Source organism: Triplophysa rosa, linkage group LG20 (genome assembly GCF_024868665.1).
Source record: "Triplophysa rosa linkage group LG20, Trosa_1v2, whole genome shotgun sequence".
Classification (NCBI taxonomy): Eukaryota; Metazoa; Chordata; class Actinopteri; order Cypriniformes; family Nemacheilidae; genus Triplophysa; species Triplophysa rosa.
In genome coordinates, this window is record NC_079909.1 from 7,755,401 (window position 1) to 7,777,377 (window position 21,977).

The following is a 21,977-nucleotide window of genomic DNA, read 5'->3' on the forward strand; positions in this document are numbered from 1 at the left end:
TGTATGAAATAAACATAACAAAATACACATGTTTAGTTAACTTTTTTTTTTAACTTCACACAAAACATATTCGTTTTAGTTTATTATTTTATATAATTTTCTACCATGCAAACACACATACTGCATTAAACAAGTTGCAACGTTCATTTTATTAGCCAACTGTTAAAGGCTAAAATACACTACAAGACTTTTGCTCAGAGATTTTTGCCCAGATTTTGAGTCCGGACCTGTTGCAGAAAGTCTGTGCCAGTCTGCAGATTTGATCAGTTAGTGTGTTTCTATCTGAAACTTTCAAAAAGTCTGCGAGTGTATGATGTCTAGTTTTAAAAAAATCTGTTCAGATTTTAAAAGTTTTAAAAGTACGCCACGTAGTTTCTTTGTGGGAGATATCAGGCGACTCTTGTCAGCTTTCGAGTGTGTTAACTAACTTACATTGTTTATCATTTATTTTCAGTTTATTTCTAATACAATCTCACACAAAACAAAACTAGCTTTAGTTTTTGGGCCGAGAAGTATGTTTTTGCGCTGTCAAGTTAACCATACCAAGCAAGTGCTTTTACCATCTACATAGCTAAAGACGATGTCCGAATCGTTTATTTGAGCAATATTTGTTTTTAATGTCAAAAAGGCAAACATCATTGTTGTTAACACGAGTTTTATTAATATCAAAAATGATCATGTCTTCAGTAACGTGCCCTGTTTTCGCCCCTCCTTTTTGTACTACTGTAACAATCAAACACGGTCAAATTTATTTTTTATTGTTTTAACTAATGCTATTATTATTTCAGCCTCACGTTACCTTCACTGGAGTGAAACACCTTATGAAGGGAACAAGCGCTACAGGTCCAGAAGACCTTTGACCCGGTCTGATAATGCATTATTCAAATGTTGCAATACAATGTTCATGACTTGTAGGGGAGATGTGGGTCAGTATCATTTTTCATATTTTGAAATGTGTAAATGTATACATAGTAGTGGCCAAAAGTGATTTCCATAGGACACTGATCACTGACAATTGATCTCAGCAGAACTAAAAAGCAACAGTACAGTTTTTACACTCATAGAAAATTCACATTAAACGCAGAAATCTGTAAGTTCAGTGTCATTGTTTTTTTGCTCTGCAGGTTGCCATCAAGTACGTGTCTAAGGAATCGGCAGAAATGGTGGAGGACCCTGAAACTTCCACTTTGAATCTGTTTATTTAACATTTACTGTGACCCAAAAAATATCCAGACACACTATGCATGTAACTTTATTAATGTGTTTGCATTAAACAACAAAATATCAATAGCACACAAAACACATCTCAAGCAAAACATAAAAAAGCAATTTGTTCGATTTGAAATGATGAACAGTTCAGTGTCTAAAATGAAGGCAACAAGAATTTGGACAATTTTGGGGGGGTCAAATTTTATGGGGGTCACTGTACATCAGAATTCAGTCTTTAAAGAAAGCTCAATGAAACTAACATCTTCCTTTATCACAGGGTTCAATGCCATTGGAGGTGGCATTAATGTTACGTGTTGAGTTCACCCCCGGCCTGTCCCAACATCGTGCGCCTTTTGGAATGGTTTGAGCTGCCGAAACATTACGTGATGATCCTGGAGCGTCCTGATCCCTGTGAAGATCTCATTGACTTCTCCGACCGCAGCGAAGACACAGACGAGGAGATGGCCAAGGGGGTGATGCTACAGCTAGTCAACACTCTTAAACACTGTGAGAGCAGAGGAGTCCTGGACCGAGACGTAAAGCCAGAAACATCCTCATCCGCACAGACACTCGTGAAGTCAAGCTCCTGGATTTCGTCTGTGGAGATTATCTAAAGGACTCTGCCTACAAAGAGTTTTCAGAAAAGACCTCAAGGATTTTCAGTGGTGCCTTTGGATCGGGACATTTTTCTTTATTTTCATTTTCATCTCTCAGGGACTGACATATATGCTCCACCAGAGGTTTTCTCGTAAGGCGGTACCACGCGAGACCTGCGACCGTGTGGTCTGTAGGAATAACACTATATAACATCCTGTCAGGTTCAATGCCGTTCACCAACAAAGAGGAGATCATCAACGATGACATTTCTATCGGATTTTCTATCTGAAGGCAAAACAACATGAAGAGACTTAACAAGGGAGTGATTTTCTCTTCTGTATGTTGAAGACAAGGACTATATGTTTTGTTTAACAGAATGTAGACACCTGCTTCAATGGCGTCTTGATAAAAATCCAGATAATCGGCCCAGTTTGGACGAGATCGAGCGTCATCTCTGGTTTCAAAACAGGTGACCAATAACATTACTTACATCTTGGATAGTAACATTGATTCGTTTAAACCAAAGTACTCAATATCTATATTTTAAGTATTCATATTATTTTGAGTAGATAATGCTTGGAAGGTCTTGTTTTGTATAGTATTGTTAGAAGAAATGTTTTGAATTCTTTCTTTAGGGTCAGCTGGATGGTCAACTACAGGACGAGATATCACCGTCATCTCATCATATTAGCATTAATTGTTTGTTTGTTTTTATGTCTTTATACTTGTTAATACAAAGTCAAAATAAAGTATTAAAATGTAAAAACAAACTATTTATATTGTAAACTATTATAGGTTTCTGCCTGTGAAAACCCAGCTGAAATCATGTTTTCTGATTGATTAAAATCATCCTTCATAATGTGAAGAACGTGTTTAATATTGACCAAGTAAGGCCATGTCAAAGGTTGAAATCATATTGAAATTAATGGGTAAAATCAAACTTTTGAAGCTTGTTATCTAAATCTTAGATTTTGAGATTTTAGCCTGGTTTTAACAGGCAGGGTCACATGTTATGCATCAGTATGGTAAACTTCATGATGAAATATTGTAAATGAAGAGTCCAGATGCAAAAGACTCTATAAGTGCCGTTAAAGATAAAATAAGTTTTTATATAAACATCAGAGCCAGAAAAAATGATTTTATAAGAAAAATGCCAGATGGCATAAAGGCTTTTGCATCTGAACTCTTCAAATATTGTTTAACTATATTACACAAAAACTTTGTGTACATTGTTCATAGAGTTTTTTTTTCAGATATTGGGAGCTATATTACTGTATATAACAATATTGTAAACTTCATGATGGAATATTGTAAATATCCACAGATTTAAAATCTCAGTCTGTTTTATTGACTGTACTATACTTACTGTACTGTTGAACTTATTTTACACTTTAATTTACATTTTTATTTTGATATACTGTATTTATTGATGTGTTTGTTAATGTGTATATCCGTGTAATGTGTACAGCAGCACAATGACAAAACAGTCTTTTGAACTTGAAATATTGAGGTGAAAGGGCTTATGGGTATTCCTCACTGCATGCATACTGTACAGAAAATAACACTTGATATTGTATGTTGTAGGTTACTTTAAAAAATTGTAAAAGAAATGTGTAGTCATGACCAAATTCTGTAAAGACAACATGGCAGACACACAGTTTTTGCAGATACATAGTTTACAGTAGATGTCTCAGAGACATATTGCAGATGAGCAAACAATAAAAACATACAGTATGTCTTGCAAGTGTAAGTCCAGAGATCAAATAGACGTCTCCCAGATGTATATGTGCTATCAGGGTTATTCTTTTTTATTTTATTTCTGCAAGCACAAAGGACATTGATGCTTGAACGAATGGCGGCTTTAGGGTGTTTGTAGACCCAGCATAGTAAAAAAATATTAACCTATATTTTGTCAAATAACTTCAACTTATCCATAATAAAGGTCTAAATGAGTGGTTACAATGACCAAAACACAATCGTTTGCTCTCATAAGTAATATTAATCATTTGGTACACATTCATAAATTTTCACAAGGGTCTTTGCATTGCATCTGTACTTTGATGTTCTTTGATGAAGGGCGTATTCATTCAGTACATTCAACCAAACATATGCTCTGACAAACCTCACGTCCAACTCCATTGGCTCGTGCTTAAGTCACTCTTTTAAGGAAGGGAGCTGCATTGCTCAAGAAGTAGTGATGGGAAGTTTGGATATTTTCAGATGTTTGCATGGGTGTCGGACCCACCCACTTTTCAAGACCAATGATATTGGAGCAACTCACTTTTAGAATCAACAAACCTTTTTTTTAGTCATTTCATTAATCTGAGCAGAGTTAACTTAACATTACATGTTAATAGCCAAATTACCCCATAACGTCTATTTATGCTCAGATTTGTCATAAAAATAAATTATATTGCAGTCAGGGACAAGTTATGAAGAAACAGTCATTTAACTCATTTTTTCCTGACAGCTCTGCACTCTGTACAAGAAACAAAAATGGTTTGCTCACCTCTGAAGACTTCATGCCATAGTCATTCCTTCTTTTGTCGCATGTAAGCTCAATATAGCCTGTGTACAGAAAAATATAAATGATTAGTTCACCTACTGAGTCCGAGTCATTCGTTCTTTTGTCAGGTGACAACCCCAGGCCAGTCCAGAGCCGTTGAGAGAGAGATTCGCCTACTTATTCTATGCCCTTGAAGTATGTACTGTTTTTGTAAAGTATATACATTTTAGTGTGCAGCAAAGCAATATGCATGCAGTGGGACGTATTAACACAAAGAGGAAGTGGCTGCTGTTGCCTAGACAACACTGTGATTGTTAACAGACATGATCATCATAATTCAGCTCTTCTTTAAATTTAAGTGTTTATTCACATGTTATATCTTATGTAATGTTTACTGTAAACTTACATTTATTAATTCAGTGAAGCATCAGTTATTTAATTATATTAATGCTTTGAAGCGTCACTAAACTCCGCCTACTCGTGGTGAGTTGTGTGTAATATCAGCCGTTGGAGTATCTATGGATCTGCACTTCGAATTTTCACCGGAAACAGTAGATCATACAGGTACTTTCCGAATGCTAATTTCAGCATACTATGATTTGGGACATACTAATTCTAATTTCGACTACTATTTAGGACGGATAGTACGCGGATTGGGACTGTATGACGTAGTAATTCTGTGCACGATACACTCCGCCAGGGTTTTTACAGGTTTTGGAAAGTTTTTTCGAGCATGAATTCCTGTTTCGTAACAAGGGTTCTTAGTCCCTTATTGGACAATTCTCCCAGAAAAGCATGCCCACGCGTCAACCAGCGAGAGTGAGACCACGCCCACACGTCAACCAGCAAGAGTTGCCTATTAATGTACTTTGTTCGGGTTACGGAAGTTCAGTTGTGTTTGTTTGTTCACTGCATTTCGATGATGAATGTTATAACCGGCAGTTATAACCTTCATCTAATTTATCAAAAAATTCATCTAATTTTTTTCATCATATAATATATGCTGGATTTGCAGATCGTTTAAAACTGATAGATGGAGCACGCCTCCAGGAGCTATTTTTGGAAATAATTGTACAGCTGTATCTTTCTTTTATAAATGTGATCAAACTAAATACTCTTCGAAGAAACGAAGTATGCAATACTCAAGATTAAAATGAGATTGGCAGAAGATGCGTGTGTTACCTATAAGCAAAACAGTCATTTCTGCTGTTCACACTGCTGACTCATGACTGTGTAGCAACCCACGGCTCGAACCACATCATCAAGGTTGCCGATGACACGAGTCAGCATATAGAGAGGAGAGGCTAACGGACTGGTGTTGAGTCAACAACCTGTCTCTGAACGTTGACAAAACTAAAGAGATGGTTGTTGACTTCAGGAAGACAAATCGAGCGATCACTCTCCGCTGTACATCAACGGTTCCTCAGTGGAGATCGTAAAGAGCACCAATTTCCTTGGTGTCCACCTGGTGGAGAACCTCACCTGGTCCCTCAACACCAGCTCCATCACTAAGAAAGGCCAGCAGCCTACGAAGGTTGAGAAAAGCCCACCTCCCTCCCCCCATCCTGACCACGTTCTACAGAGGGACTATCGAGAGCATCCTGAGCAGCCGCATCACTGTCTGGTTTGGGAACTGTGCCGCATCAGACCACAAGACCCTACAACGGACAGTGAGGACAGCTGAGAAGATCATCTGGGTCTCTTTTCCCTCTATCGTGGACATATACACCACACGCTGCATCCGTGAAGCCACCAGCATCGTGGCTGACCCCAATCACCCCTCTCACACACTTTTCACCCTCCTGCCTTCTGGAAAAAGGTACCAGAGCATTCGGGCCTTCACCTCCAGACTGTGCAACATTTTCTTTCCACAAGCCATTCGACTCCTAAATAAAAAGACTCAAGAATAATGAAGAGTTTGGTTCCAAAATGAGATAACTCAGTTTTTTTACATTTTTCAAAAATCATGTTTTTATTTGTTTTATTGTGTTAGTTAGCTGTATTTTTTATTTTTGTATTAAACTGCAGTTTGATTGATATTAATTGGAATGCACAATTAAAAAACATGTTTTTTTATTTATTTTAAAAACGGAGTTCTCTCATTTTGGAAACAAACTCTTCACTGTTACACCCTGTTTGCACATTTGCACCAATAACTGCCCTATTCGCATATTTTTGCCGCAACATTAGTATGAGTACATGGACAATGTTTCACTACCTCTGATGTTTAACACTGTGTACTGTGGTTTACGTTTACGTCACGTTTGCACTCAATGTCTGGGTTTTTTTTTGCACTTAATGTTGTACTTGCACAGACTTGCACATGTGCACTTTAAGTAGTCTGTGTGATTATGTCTCATGTAGGCTATGTACTGTATAGCACCTTGGTCCTGGGGCTACGTTGTTTCATTTCACAGTGTACTGTACTGTATATTGTTGAAATGACAAAAGCCACTTGACTTGATGATCTGGGATGAGTCATGTAAGGACTCGGACCCAAAGACTCCGGGACAGACTGCATAGGTTTGCCTAAGACTGATTTCACTCCCCTGCCATGTTGAAATCGAAAACGAGGCAGAGGTGGGAAGAAAACCGAATCAAAGGACAGTACCATCGGGGGTACGTCTTTGACATAATGATGCGTTTAAAAACAACATTAGATTGGCTGTGTGTGCGCGAATGAAACCTGTTTGTGGCAGTTTAAACAGTCACTAATATGTGATCAAGTCAAACAGCTCGTGTGACATGCATCCTATGCTTATATTGTCACATTTAAGATCATAAGTCGTTTTAAGAAGAGGGACCGGTTGCATAAACTGCTTAGACTAGTCTTAGAAGTTATTCATCTCATTTTTTTCATCAAGACTGGTCATAACTTCAAATAGGTTACATAAAAAGGTAGATTAGGCTTATTGAAATATGAAAAGTAAAACTGATTAGTCCTAACTAATTGCTAGTCAATAAAACTTAGCGGCTAAGTTTATGCAACAGGGCCCAGGTTGGTTGTCCAAACCATTGCAGTCTATGCTATTTTGTTTTATTCAGGTTTATTATTAATAATAATAACAAGACACGAGCAGTGAGGGATTTAAAAGGCTGCGAGATCTGAGGATGTTGTCTTGTTGGCCTATATCATGTTCTTTAATCCTTTAATCATTCTTGTCAAAAAAACACCTCAGTACCGAGTTCATGAAGAGGGCACAGAGGTGTTGCGTCCTCTAGTGGACGTGACGACGTATGGAATGATACAGACTCGTTTTCGTTGACACCCCTGTTGCACATTCGCTGCCACAGTCATACACGGTTTTACCCAAAGTATAACCTTTTACAGAAAGTTTAAAGCCTAACAGAGTATTCAATTTTTTGTTCATTTTTTGAATATGATGCATATATCCAAAGTGTGTGATTTGTAGCTTCTATATATATTTCTGATGTATCCTGCATTCACCCTCATGTGTATTATATGTATATTTGTATTTGATGTGTATGTGTATCAGTATTGTATTGTACATGTCTGTACTATAACACTGCACATAGAGCATCTGAAGTGACGTTCACTCACCTCTCATGAATGTTGTAATATAAACCAATTACTCGGCTATCTATGTTTCATAGTAGCACCTGACCGATTAGTTCTGACTTCTATTTCTTCTCTACTCTTTCTATCCTTAAAAATAAACTTAGCTTTGTATACTGTGGTAGGCTATATGAGACCAGTTTTACTGCACTTATGCTTTTTGTTGTCCTTATGTTGCTCCAATTGCTTCTATTATTTACCTCATTTGTAAGTCACTTTGGATAAAAGCGTCTGCTAAATGACTAAATGTAAATGTCATATTAAATACATGTTATTTGTATTATGAACATTACCAAATAACTCTTTATGTAATTAACATAATATTATAGGCCTACTGAAAACACAAATAAGCACTAAGCTTCATAGACATAATGAAAATCCAGAATACGTCACTTTGACCACAACAAACGTTTTGAAGCGGGGAGGCACTTGCAACCTCAGTAACTGCCGAGAATCTTACAGTGTTCTCAGAAACGGGTTATTTCCAGTGTTATGTGTCATGTGCACTTTAACTGCACAAAAAGAAAATTTTCAGAAATGTTTTACTGACTGAACTTGGCATATTGCGTAATAATAAGGTTTGTCAAAATCATTACGCACAAGTTGGGCCTGGCAGTCCCTGTCATAACTATAATGATGTTTCATCACACTCCAGAAGTCTTGTTTCAAAGAACATGCCATTTCTGTACGTGGATTCGGTGTCGTTCTCTTTAAAAATGTTCTCGGTCGTGTGGATTGGATCTGGCAGATGCAGCACCTGTCCTCTGTAACTAGGATTCGGATAGCAACAAGATTTCATAGAGCCTAAGTCAGTAACTCCTTCCTCATCATCCTCGTCCTCTTCTTCAAACATAACCAGTCCAAAGTCTTGCAGTAAAGTGCTCTGTTCAGGGGTCGTGTTTTGGGGGTGTTTGTTGTGCTCTTGAAGCTGCAGAAGAACGACCTCGTGCACTTCCTCCGTCAACTGTCTCAGGTCCTGCAGAATAAACCCGCAGTTAACAGACATTACCCGTCCAGCTTTTGTTTTTAGATATAGCTTTCCTCACTCAAGTTAACAGACACTGGCCGTTCTTTTGAGGTATGATATTGTCAATATGCTGATAGGACATATTTTGGTAAGGACATGTTATTTTAACCTTACCACATTTTTTTCTGCTTACAGTGTTGGGGGTTTTGAAATTTGGGTCATGTTCATTTAAATATGCAACACAGTCAAAAAATGATTTTAAAAATAAAGTAAATCTTCATGTGGCTGACCTGATCATGTCGAAAAATGGATTCTGTTGCAGGGATCACAGGACTGGGTACCACTGGTAACAGTTTGCTCCTAAACCTAAGAAACAATTTTTTTAAAAGTGCATTATTTCTGGACCACTGATGGTTCATTAAATTGGTAATAAATACATTCTCTGAGAATTTATATTTCAAGTTTTGAGTGAAAACATCACATCCATAACACTGGAATTGCCCATGTGTGTCCACTGGTTTAGTAATGTTCACTTTTGGCATTTTTGCCTTTAAAGTCCCAGTGAAATTAAACATGACAATTCTTATTTTTTCATGAAATATTGCAGCGTTTATAGTAAATAGCTTATCAATGTGGGTCAGTTTCTTTTTAAAATTCATGTACCCTCATAATCTTCAGTTAAAATCTGAGAATCCACTTCCGCCCTGAAATGACTATCCATCTCAAATGACGTAGCATCCGTTAACTCCTCCCCTTCAACTGTCAGTCTTCTGCCAGTTTCATTTCAAAATCAATGCAACAGCTGTTTTTACACAGGAGAAGTGAATATCATCACAAGTCTGCGGTAGTGCGTGAGTCTGCTATTTACCCGGTTACCTTGTTTTAATTGTTGAACTGGACTGTTGCCTGTTGTTAGTTAAGATTATTTGAGCTTGTTTATTTAATTATTCGTTATTCGTTGACTGATTGCTAAGGTGTTAGCGTTTTTGTTCTATTGGTACTGAAGTCACATTAAATTGCCGTTAGCCGCTCGTTACAGCTTGACATTATAATTTTGCACTTAAAAAGCAAGGAGCAAGTTGATTGCTGTTTGATCCGTGGCCCATTCAGGTCGTTCAGGCTAATCGAGAAGGCGTGTTCCAGCTGTATTCTGTTCGCGCTAATCTCAACACATACTTAAGCAGTGCCTTACCGCGCCAGCGGTAGCGTCAGCCCTCCTCGTGTGAAGACCGACGAGAGTAAAGAACTGCGACTCTACCTGCACGACTCCGCCGAGCAAAGACACCGGCAAGGCACATCACTATATTTAACATAAGTTTTGTTTTTATTTACGTGTATACTAACATCATGTGTTTCAAGTTTATTCCTGTACTCCACCGCATACAGCGTTCTCACCCAAGATGCAAGGCACGACGCGCTCACTCTCACGCGCGTCCCATTCACACCTCCCCTTCTACACCTCTGTCTCTCTCTGTGGGGCTCTGGAACTGCCAGTCAGCTGTGAACAAGACTGACTTCATCCATGCGTTTGCCAGCCAGTCTGACATTCACATTCTAGGTCTTACTGAGACATGGATTCGTCCTGAAGACTCAGCCACACCCGCTGCTCTCTCCACAAACTACTCCTTCACTCACTCTCCCCGCCAAACTGGAAGAGGAGGAGGCACGGGTTTGCTTATCAACAATAATTGGAAATATTCCACACCATCTTCCCTATGCAACAACTATTCATTTGAATACCATGCTGTTAATATCACTTTTCCCACTCAGCTCAGTGTTGTTGTAGTTTACCGCCCCCCAGGTCCTCTTCACAACTTCATTGATGTGTTGCTCTCATCATTCCCGTTGGATGGCGGCCCTCTTGTAGTCTTTGGGGACTTCAACACCACCTAGAGAAACCCTATGCCTCTGACTTCCACACCCTCACCGCCTCGTTCGACCTCACGTGCCTCGCCACAGCATGTACTCACAGATCAGGAAACCAGCTTGATCTCATCTACACCCGTAACTTCACCACAGATAACATTCAAGTCACACCTCTTCACATTTCTGACCACTTCTTCATCACTTTCAACATGCTCCTTCCTATATGCACTACACCAACACCAACACCCGTTTATTTTAGACAGAACTTTTGCTCTCTCTCCCCCAGCACCCTCTCTGCTAAAGTGACATCCTCTCTTCCCTCCAACTTTACATCTCTAGATGCTGACACTGCCACCGACACCTTATGCTCAACACTTACATCCTATCTAGATGACCTTTGTCATCTGTCCTCCAGACCAGCTCACGCCACCCCCTCCTGCCCCTGGCTGTCTGACATCCTCCATGAACAACGGAGTACACTCAGGGCTGCTGAAAGGAAATGGCGGAAGACCAAGAATCCTGCTGACCTAGGGGACTACCAGTCACTACTCTCCTCTTTCTCTGCTAGTGTTACCACAGCTAAAACGTCTTGCTCACCGGCACTTTTCCATCCACATTCAAACAGGCCCAGGTCACGCCCCTACTGAAGAAACCCACATTGGACCCCTCTACTACCGACAGTTACAGACCTGTCTCTCTCCTCCCATTTATTGCAAAAACACTTGAAAGGGCAGCTTTCAACCAGGTGTCGTCCTACCTATCCCAGAACAAACTACTGGATGACAAGCAGTCTGGCTTCAAAACAAACCACTCCACTGAGACTGCACTGCTATCGGTCACAGAAGCTCTGCGGCTAGCCAAGGCGGAATCTAAATCCTCAGTCCTGATTCTGCTAGACCTATCTGCAGCGTTTGACACTGTCAATCACCAGATACTGCTAGCAACCCTGTCATCTCTAGGAATCTCAGGCTCTCCTCTCCACTGGTTCAAATCCTACCTCTCCGGCAGATCCTTCAGGGTGTCATGGAGGGGCTCCCTGTCCACTGCTCACTACATGATCACTGGGGTCCCTCAGGGATCGGTGCTTTGACCGCTGCTTTTTTCCATCTACACGGCATCCTTGGGACCCATCATATGGGCACACGGCTTCTCCTATCACTGTTATGCTGACGACACCCAGATCTACAGTACATCTCGTTTCACCAAGACGATACCACTGTAGCAGCTCGCATTACAGCCTGCCTAGAGGACATCTCGGCTTGGATGAAAGAGCATCACCTCCAGCTGAACCCTGCCAAGACAGAACTACTTGTGTTTCCGGTACACCCCGCGGTGCAACACGATCTCACCATCCGACTTGGCAATACCACAATCACTCCTTCCAAAACAGCCAGGAACCTCGAAGTCACATTTGATGAACAGCTGTCCTTCAATGATCACATTGCAAAGACAACGCGGTCATGCCGATATGCCTTATTCAACATTAGAAAGGTTAGACCCTATCTCACTGAGCATGCGGCACAACTCCTTGTCCAGGCCCTGGTAATCTCAAAGCATACTTTCATACCCTCCTACACCCCATCAAGAACCCTGCGTTCAGCAAACCAGCGGCGTCTTGTACTGCCTTCCCATAAGGGCAGTAAATCGCTTTCCCGCTCATTCTCATTCACAACTCCTTCCTGGTGGAACATTCTTCCTAACTTGGTCCGGTCAACCACATCTCTCACAACATTCAAAAAACTACTTAAAACCCATCTCTTCTGTGAATACTTGACAGACAAATGAAAAAAAAAACTAACCCTCTCTCTTTCTCTCAACAGGTATAGCTTTTCTTGAAACCAGTAACTTTGTATTGGCACCTATTGCATTATTGCTCCTGTATGACATATCGCTCATTGCTCCTTAAACTCTTTGTAAGTCGCTTTGGATAAAAGTGTCTGCTAATTGTAAATGTAATGTACACATCCAATCAATTCGCAGTGAAAAACTAGTTTTCCCACTAGTTTTCACCTTTAAATTTCCTTTTCACTCAGAAATGTGTCAGAATACGGAAGTAAAAACAATCGCAACTTCCGTTTCACGGGGACTTTAATCATATTAGTTCATGTATATCATATAATGATGTATATGATGAATCACTGACATCAGTTCATATGGTAATCTCACCTTCTGAAAGCCACTGAGCAGATTATTGTACACAAGAGGGCAACCACACAGATGCTCAGGATGGTCTGGTCCTGCCATGATAAGGCTATTTGAAAGAAGAGAACATTTGCTGTTGGCAGGTTTGTTCTCACTCATCGTGGTGTTTATTCAAAACAAAGCCAGCGTTTTAAATAAATGTTCCAGTCCTGCATAATCAACTCATTTCTGAATACCTGTTTTTATTGACGGGGTTTCAAAGTTCGCCGTCGAGTTCGGCCCTTCTCCAGCTTTTGTTTGTCCGGCTATGGAAACCGTGTAAGAGACTCCTGGGTGGAGGTTCTTGATCAAGAAACTTGTTTCATTTGCTGGTAACTGATGGTGTGCTGAAACAAGAGGAACAGAGAGCATGACATCTTCAGTTCAGACATGTTTTGTGTCGACGCCGATACTACAATCTTCGCCATACTTGTGTTTTCTTGTCCAGATATCCAGATGACATATTGTTGCAGAAAGCCACGCTGATTCTCCACAGGAATGGAAAGCCAGCTCACCACAGCCGAATCGTATGTCACATTAAAAAACAACACGTTGTCTGGACCTTTACTAGGCACTGCAACAAATGCAAAAGTTAAGATGCAATGCAAAGCAGATACTAAGATCAATTCATTTTAATAATTTAAAATCATCTGAACGTACATCTATAAATGTGTAGTGTAATGCAATGTGAGTTGCTTTGGATATGCCAAATGCATAAATGTAAATCTGAACGTACCTCCCTCCTGTGAGTAAAAAGGACACATGGCAACAGTCCGATGTTTTTTGGTCTTGGTGTGAAGAAAGTAATAATGGCGTACAAAGTTTTCCACCTCTGTGGTCAACATCAGACACAAGTGAATAAATGTGACACATAAATATCTCAATATCAGATGGATCACTTATGACAATATCTTTACCTTTTTCAATGTCCTTAAAAGTTTTTTTGCTTGAGGTATTTACGGCTTGTGATCGAGTCTCACCGTCTTCCAGCTTGTACCATTCCAAACAGGTTTTCTTGGTCTTGGTTGAATTTCTTTGGTGTTTGGGGCAGTCTGAAATTCGTGAGAAAAACTATTTCCAGTGTTTTTTCATTTACATTTTATTATAATCTGTATAAAGGGACTTAGAAGTTATATTGAAAATTTAAACTTTTAAACTTTGACTTTCCATTTCAATTGATGTCTTGTGAAGCTCTACATTTCTTTCACACTGTCTCACTCACAAATACGTCACAAGAGTAAGCGGATGTAAAATATGTTGTGAATTCTTTTTTTATTCTGTTTTGGTAGCTCTTCATCATCTTAAACCTCGCACCTTACACTTACTTCTGCGATAATTGAACACACACATCATTCTTTCTAACACGTAATTTGCATTTATGATAAATACACTTACGGTTCAAATGTTTCACAGCAGGAATGGTGATCAGTTGGGGTGGTGAACTCCCAACCTTGTTCATTGCGATGATGGACACCCAAGCCTCAGAAAATGTTATTGAGGTTTGGAAGCTTCGATTGACAGTTATGGGTTTAAGTGTTTTGGGTTTATCACAAGGCCAAACTGACATGGTCAGTATATACGTTACCCCTCCAACAGACTCTTCAGCAGGTGGAGCCTACAGGAAAAACATTTGAGCGCTATTGGAACACCTGTTCATACTACACCAACCAATACAGAACATTTCTGTCTTTTGTACTTACATCCCACATGAGGTGAACATCCCTGCTGTGAGTGTTCTGTGTTTCTTCCCAGCGTACTTTAGGTGAAAGGCGAATTTCTGTAGAAATGTGTGACATTTGTTAACCAAACTATAAGAAAGAAAAATCACATTTGGGATCTTTAATATCTCATTTAGTTCTTCTAGAGGTCAGTGAGATTAAATTGATATTTCTATTGAGAAACCTCACAAATGTCTCCATGGGTTTCAGAAGAGATCTCGGAGCTCAGATTTGCCAGATATGCAACAAATAGTTAATATTGTTGAATATTTTAAAATGAACTGAAACATTTCTCATCAAATTTACCCAAATCCAGATTTCCACTCTACATTTATTTTACAACTCCATAATCTTTGTGTATTTTAACAATGGTCTCTTTTGTTTCTATTTTTATTACTCCTAAGCAACACTGTACAAAAATTCCTTAAAAAAACCCCGGAAATTTTCTGTAAACTGGAAAAACAAAAAATAAACCGTAAAAATGTTTTTCCTGTAAAATTATAGGATATAAAGATATATATTAAATTGTTTTCCCTGTTTGTCTTTTAAATTTATTGTCTTTTTCTGTAATTTTATAGTTTTTGACCGTACCTCAAAAATAAACTGTAAAAAAAGAAATCCTGTTAAAAAACTCCAGAAATAAACTGTAAAATAACGTTTTTCCCCTGTAAAATTACATTCTCTCCCTGGGTTTATTGTAAATTTGTGGTCTTTTTCAAAAGATACATACAAATCTGTAAAAGAATATAATCTGTAAAATTACCATTTTTTTACAATTTTATGAGAATCGTCTCATTTAACATTTCATTTGTCTTTCATTTAAATTGATTCTTAAATGAAACACAACTGAGATTGTGAAATTGCAGCATTTGTTGACAAAAAGGTTTTGCACACTTGAAATTGGTTTATTCTTCAATAATATGTTGTATGTTGATTCATAATTTCACACTGTACCTTTTGTAAGCTTTGGGTTAAAGTTTACAGTGTAAACGTGGCTTTAGCCATGGTTAAAAATGAATACAACCCTAACCTATAGTTAGGGCGCTTTTGTCACATAAATCAACACTGTAAAAAACTGTAATTTTATAGAATGTGACTGTTTTTTACAGATTTTTCAACATAATGTAAAAATGTTATTTTACATCAAAAAACTGTTATTTCACAGTATTTTACAGGCACCCCAGCTGCCAGAAATTTTCATTTTTTACAGGATTCTTTTACCGTGTATTTTTGAAATACGGCAAAAAACATCAAATTACAGAAAAAGACTGCAAATTTACAAAACTTTAAAACCTACCATTTTATGTGACAAAACTGTTATTTTACTGGCACCCCATCTGCCGGAAAATTACATTTTTTTCCAGGGTTTTTTACAGTAAAGCTCTTTGTGCTCTGTTGTGAGGATTCATAAACTAAATCGTACCTATGGGAACGTCCACCATGATGCTCCAGTCACTCCAGAGGGCTTGTAGTGAATCACATGTTGGTAACAGCGGTTTGGCCTGTCGCCTCAGCTGGATCTGGTAAACAGCCTGCTTTTGTAGCCATAGCGTATAGAAGTCTATAAACAAAACAACCTCAATCATTTTTATGTTAAATAAGGATAGACATGTGTACATAAACTAATAACATTCAAACGATTTAAACAAATCATACATTTATCAAAGTCCAGGTAAAATATCTGTCAAGTTTTTATTCAGAATAACTTTAACATTTTTACTTTTACAAATGTTTTTCATAAAACCACTGAAAATCAGAATAAGGGGATGAAGACTAACCTTGGAAAGTGCTTGCCTCAGTTTCAAAAGTCTCCTGCAATGTTAAACCACATCACATTAACACAAAAGCTTCAGTTCAGGACATGCAACTATATTAACATCAGATTTCCTGAAATGCCTTACAGTTTGCCATTCAGCTCCTCTTTCCCTCCATCTGATCTCATATATAACACTTTTGTTATCCTTCGGTTTGCTCAGTGTAAGATTCAGTATGCCAGCTGACCTTGTCATGCTGTTAATCTTAGGTTTGCTGTATTTGGCTGTTGTCAGGTGAGAATACAAAGTTAAAAACAATTGTGGAACATGAGCCGTAAAACAATAACTGGATATAAATAAATATATAATAAATATCAATACATATTTATGAATTAATAGATCAAATTTACCTAAGCATTTGAAGATGACAGAGATTTTAGTAGAATTGCAGGTAAGGTTGCCCACTTGTCTCTGTACCCATATCTCCATATTTCTAGAGATGGTTCCTAGTTGCTCCAAAAGAAGGTATTTTTCTTTCTGGTTGGTGTTCGCCTGCAAAACAAAATGTTTCCTTTCGCTGTCACTGTAGACAGCATGAAAGAATGGCAATTAGATTTATTAAACATACAGTGCAAACATACAGCTATGGAAAAAATAAGAGACCATTCCAAATTTTCATTTAATCATCATTTCTAGATGTATTGTGGTCATTCCAGCCCAGTGTCTGTTGAATGTCAACAAAATCAAACCTCAGGAGTGACATAAAGTCATCCAACAGCAATGTAAAAGACTGACAGCATGACAAGACAAAAGAAAACTGTCATTAAAATCCAGGTTATCACTTAAAAATATAATTTTTGAACTTTTCCTAAATATATGTACAAATATTACTGTTGTATTGCTTAAAGGTGAATATGAACTTGTTTTCTTTACAGTATTTGAAGTCTGAAAAATACAGAGCATCTTTTCTGTTATTTTCACCTGTTTCTACTGTTTTCATTTTCACATAATAAATGCAAATAGAAACAATATTTTATTTGAAATACGAGAGAAATATTTTTAGTAGTTAACAGAATGAAACAAAAACGATCATTTCACCTAAACACATACCTATAGATAGTAAGTTCATACCAACTTAAAATAATTTTGCAAACGGTCTATAGCGGCTGACGGCTGTATATGTAAATGCATTTCTTTCATTAGCTCTAATGTCCACAAAGGCTGTTAAAACTACATGAAATACTTTTAGACACATAGAAAATGTTGCTAAAATGCTGATTCTTGGTTAAACTCACAATATGTAGAGGGTGTACGTTGTATCCTGCTCAATGTTTCTGTCCTCCCATTTACAAGTAAAGTCCTCTTCTTGTCCGGTTGAATTTTTGAAACACTGTGGGCTGGTTGTAGGTATGCATCCTGTTGCTTTAAATATATATATATATATATATATATTAGTAAGTTATTTAACACAAAAACCATGCTCATATTCAGTACAACAACACCATTACGACTGCCATAAATGCGATGCTCCTTTCATTTGTTTACATGCTGTGGTTTTACAGCCTATTGTTTAATGGCGGTTTGCTGAATGACGTCTGTCAAGTTCACAGCTCTGATAAAATCTACTCACCATCTAACACACCGGCAACTATCAAAATAATCTGTGTCATCTCTAAAACCAAACGAATCTCCATATGGTCTTTCTCTGCGGTGTATGTGCGCCAAAGATACAATCGGCTACAACAGATAAAACAATGTGACATACTGTACCTTTAACCAAACTGACAGGAAAAACAAGCACCAGCCAAACAACTCTCATCCCCATCACGACTAGTGTTCAGACATATCCAGAAAAACAACAACAAGCTCATATGAGAGACGATGAAAACACGAGCAGCTCAGAATGACCACTTTAACAGTCATGAGGACTTCACGTCAAGAGTTTAACTCTGTACGCATTTATCTGTGTCTGTTTCTGGGGCAGAATGAGGTGTCAAGTAGTGCATCGCCACAAACCACAACACGAGATCAACAGGGGAAGCTCTCGCTTCATGAGAAAAGACACGGTTCACTAACACACCTTTAATCATCTCACAGAGGAAGATCTTGCTTTCACCTTCGTGTGAACACAGAGGTGTGATAGGTTTTATTTTACGCGCACGAGATTAAAAGCCCAATTGTACAGCTATCGAGAATCATTTTAAAAATGATTTTCATTGATGTGATGTGGGCGACTTGGAGTAAAACCATGTTTCATGTAATCAGGATTTGACCCCTGAAAGTGACTTCATTACATCCTCATTTCATTTGAACTCCCTGTTGCTAAACACGCGCAAACCCTCAAACCTTTAAACAGAAAGCTGAATAAAATTGGTTTGTGATACAAGATTATAGTCAAAATACACAAATCAAGCTGTATAATATAAAACATCTTTAAAAACGTGTATGTCCCTTTCTTAATAACCTAAAAGCCACGTTTTTATCTATATGTTTACTAGCATATCCATATTTCAAGTCTGACAGAGTTGTGTATTTTACTGTGTCAGTTCTCAGTCAAATATGCAGCTTTCTGACGAATGATCAGGGGCATTTTGGTTTCAGTTTTTATAAGAGTTTTGTGGGTGAGGTAAAAGGGAAAGCTTCAAATTAACCGCGTCTGTGGTTAATGTAAGAGTGATATTAACTGCTTCCTTAACTGCTATTAATAGTAACTGTGCTGCTATGTATACATTAAGCGCTTTAATATTATTATAAGCCTATAATAATAATAGAAGTGTATGTGATTCTCAGCCTTTAACTTCTCAGAAGCTTCGTCAGACAGGATTAAAGTACCTCAAAAACATTATTTTATGTCTTGTTTAATGAGGACGTATGTAAATAGGCCACTGAAGTTTCATGGAAATGAAAACCCATGTTTCCTCTCTGGGTGACTTTCTCTGAAACTTAAAAAATGTGTTAAATGTTGTAAAAACCTGCCTTTTTGCCTTAAACAACAGTTTAATAAAAACACTAAACATCTTTTTGTGTTCATATTACCATCGTGTTATTACTTTTGTACGTTTTACGCGCGTCAGAAATGAATACAGAAAATGTACTAAAAAAGTCATCCTCAAATATAATTATTTGGTGTATCTAAATGAACGTTATATACACATGTACACAGTGAATAAAATAAGCAAAAACACATTTTTTTTCTTTCGACCATAAGGCCTAATGTCACAGTATGGCGCCATCTTGTGGTTAAATATATAACTGGTTATATGGTTAAATAGTGTTATTTTCTCTACTATATGCAGTACATGGGGTTGAGATCTGTTTGGCTACTGACATTCTTCCGAATTTCTTTCTTTGTGTTTAGAAGAACAAAGAAATGTATACAGATTTGGACCAACCTGAGGGTGAGTAAATGATGACAGAATTTTTATTTTTGGGTGAACTATCCCCTTGACACTTGCTGAATGTTACAGATTAAAAGACAAATAAATGTTATTTTCTGTGTATTCGAAATACTCCCCATGTTATCATGTATTGCAACGTCTTAAAAAACAAAAACAACTGAAACATAACAGTGACATCAGATTCAGTATTTATGCTGAGAGACTTTTTATCATAAGACTGCCTATTTTATAAGCTCTCCATAAATATAAAATGTGTATCGTGTCTGTGTGTATGATAATGCATAAATATAAAACTACATAATACTACATACAGCATAGCACCACCAAAAAACGTGTCATTTCTAATCTCAAAACGAAAGTAGTTTTGACACAGATAGCCATGCTGGGTGTTTGCTGAGTTCACTTCTGTTCATCTCCCATTTATAATCAACAAAAAAAGAAAGGGAGAGGAGAAGGTAGGTCCTCATCACTATGGTAACAGAGAGACCTCAGCTCTCTCTTATTTTGCAGTGTTCAAGTCCTCAACAATGCGAAAGAGAGCAGAAAGGAAAGCCCCAAAACGTTTAACGTTACCAAATTTCCTGCCGACGGAAATGACAATATGCCAGATCTATATTATGCAGTGCTGCAGAGTTTTTAGCTGGTTCTTAGGTTAAAACAATCTCAGATCACGTTACGATCAGGGAGTTTTTTTACACTCACGTTATAAGAAGTTGCACATGAATTCATGTAATGTTAGTTTTATTTATGAAGCAACATTTGCCAGATAGATGTCTGCACACACTACTGTCACGCAGCCAAGATTGGTTAAGAGCTGAACAACGAAAACTATAAGTGTGTTTTAATGTGTCATTAAAATAAAATGTGTGAGAAATGTTAAAATGACAGGCCCTGGCGCAGCTTTCAGTGGTCTCTTGGTGTTTTTTTTTTGGTGTTGTTTGTTTTTCCACTTGTGATCATGATGAGACAGACAGCAGTGTATTGTTGAAGCACACACCTCCCCCCCGTGCGATCACATGGGAGAGGTGACCGCAACATTCAATCTCAATCATCTCTCTCGCGCGCGGTGCCACAGTCACTGACAAACATGACTTCACTTTAACTCGTTGTTTTCGCCGGTTGTAACGGAGGGCGCGCGGAGTTTCGTCAGATGTTACGCGACGATGCGTTTTTGACAGCACTTGTGTTGTCTCGCCTACAAACCCGAGGATTTTGACTTCCACTTGATTAAAGATGAAGAGGAGAGACAAACTGAAAATCCCCTCCCTCACTTTGGAGTAAGCTGAAATATTTCTTTCGTTATTGAAATTTTGTGATGAATTATTGCCTCGCTTTGAGGGGAAACCCCTAATGAGTTGGTGAGATTGGCAACAAGAGAAAGAGATTTTAACACAATATATTATTTTCTTCCTCGTGTGTGTTAAATCGTGTGTTACTGTAAATACGTTAAACGGAAACGAAAGATAACGTTACTCAAGTAATGTTATTCGCGGAAGCAGATTCCATGCGCAGTAAGTACAAAAAATAACAATACGGATGGACACATTGCGGTTTTACATTATTAAACAAATAGATTCATTGTGTATTAAATTGCTAATTTTGTGACGCAAACACAACCTTGGCTTTTGTTTCATGCGCAATGACCGTGAAGAATACAATAACACTACAGCGCGTGCATTTAAACTAGATTGTAAAGCCTGCCATTAAAAATGCAGTGTTATTCACAGAAGCCTATGCTTATCTGTTTGACTTTAACCTGTGCTTTTGCAGTTTTATGGCTGCTCTTACTTGGCTTCTTCTATTTCTGCCTTATGTTGGTACATTATTTATATTTACCATTTGCCGGACAGTCAGGTCACATGGACTGTTGGAATGGCCTTTACTACTTTCCCTTGCTGCCATCTGTCATTTTATTGGATTTATTCCACATCACCTTGTATCATTGATGTAGACATCACATAACAGTTCAGTGGCATAGGCGCTGACTCTCCAATCACACTTTCAGGATCCTACTATGAGGTCCGAGCCTTTGAGTGCGAATAAGAGTTGAAGTGTTCTCACACTTGCGTTATCGCATCCGTGCCGTCCTCGCAATGTTTTCCTGCTTTTCTGACACTTCCCTTAGCCTGCCTTCAGAGCTGCTCACTGCAGCTTTCCAACCCTGTCCTCCCACTCCGAGTGAATATAGCCGACCCCACAGCCCA

The 21,977-nt window shown here is 38.2% G+C and overlaps 2 protein-coding genes across 9 annotated transcripts in view; one reads left to right on the forward strand and one right to left on the reverse strand.

Annotated features, from left to right (window-relative positions):
• Positions 1-1,935: 1,935 nt before the first annotated feature.
• On the reverse strand, positions 1,936-18,373 carry il12rb1 (interleukin 12 receptor subunit beta 1). 4 transcript variants are annotated; one of them, XM_057362531.1, is made up of 17 exons: positions 18,006-18,107; positions 17,671-17,797; positions 16,786-16,958; positions 16,523-16,659; positions 16,400-16,433; positions 16,045-16,182; positions 14,604-14,680; positions 14,299-14,518; positions 13,821-13,955; positions 13,640-13,735; positions 13,334-13,477; positions 13,101-13,250; positions 12,889-12,973; positions 9,147-9,222; positions 4,316-8,865; positions 2,193-2,260; positions 1,936-2,091 (listed from the first exon to the last, which is right to left on the reverse strand). In XM_057362531.1, the coding sequence occupies exons 1-15, from the start codon at positions 18,067-18,069 to the stop codon at positions 8,518-8,520; spliced, it is 2,004 nt and encodes a 667-aa protein (XP_057218514.1). In that variant the 5' UTR covers positions 18,070-18,107; the 3' UTR covers positions 1,936-2,091; positions 2,193-2,260; positions 4,316-8,517. The 4 variants fall into 4 exon arrangements, with proteins under 4 accessions (XP_057218514.1, XP_057218513.1, XP_057218515.1 ...); XM_057362530.1 differs by having other exon boundaries at positions 1,936-2,260; XM_057362532.1 differs by lacking the exons at positions 1,936-2,091; positions 2,193-2,260; positions 18,006-18,107 and adding an exon at positions 18,146-18,373 and having other exon boundaries at positions 7,412-8,865.
• Positions 18,374-20,810: 2,437 nt separating this feature from the next.
• mast3b (microtubule associated serine/threonine kinase 3b) overlaps positions 20,811-21,977 on the forward strand; it is a 31,738-nt gene continuing 30,571 nt past the window's right edge. For all 5 annotated transcript variants that reach the window (XM_057361815.1, XM_057361816.1, XM_057361818.1 and 2 more), the window contains exon 1: positions 20,811-21,050. In XM_057361815.1, the coding sequence (XP_057217798.1) occupies positions 21,007-21,050 (44 nt within the window). In that variant the 5' untranslated portion in view covers positions 20,811-21,006. The remainder of the gene's footprint in view (positions 21,051-21,977) is intronic.

What these genes read in the sequence shown, in the direction of transcription:
- il12rb1 (XM_057362531.1), bottom strand. Translation starts at nt 18,069, where the DNA reads ATGGAGATTCGTTTGGTTTTAGAGATGACACAGATTATTTTGATAGTT. An exon ending in GAGGAGCTGAATGGCAAACT is followed by an intron (nt 16,434 to 16,522) that starts GTAAGGCATTTC and finishes TTAACATTGCAG; the next exon opens with GAGACTTTTGAAACTGAGGC. An exon ending in AACCCCGTCAATAAAAACAG is followed by an intron (nt 12,974 to 13,100) that starts GTATTCAGAAAT and finishes TCTTTCAAATAG; the next exon opens with CCTTATCATGGCAGGACCAG.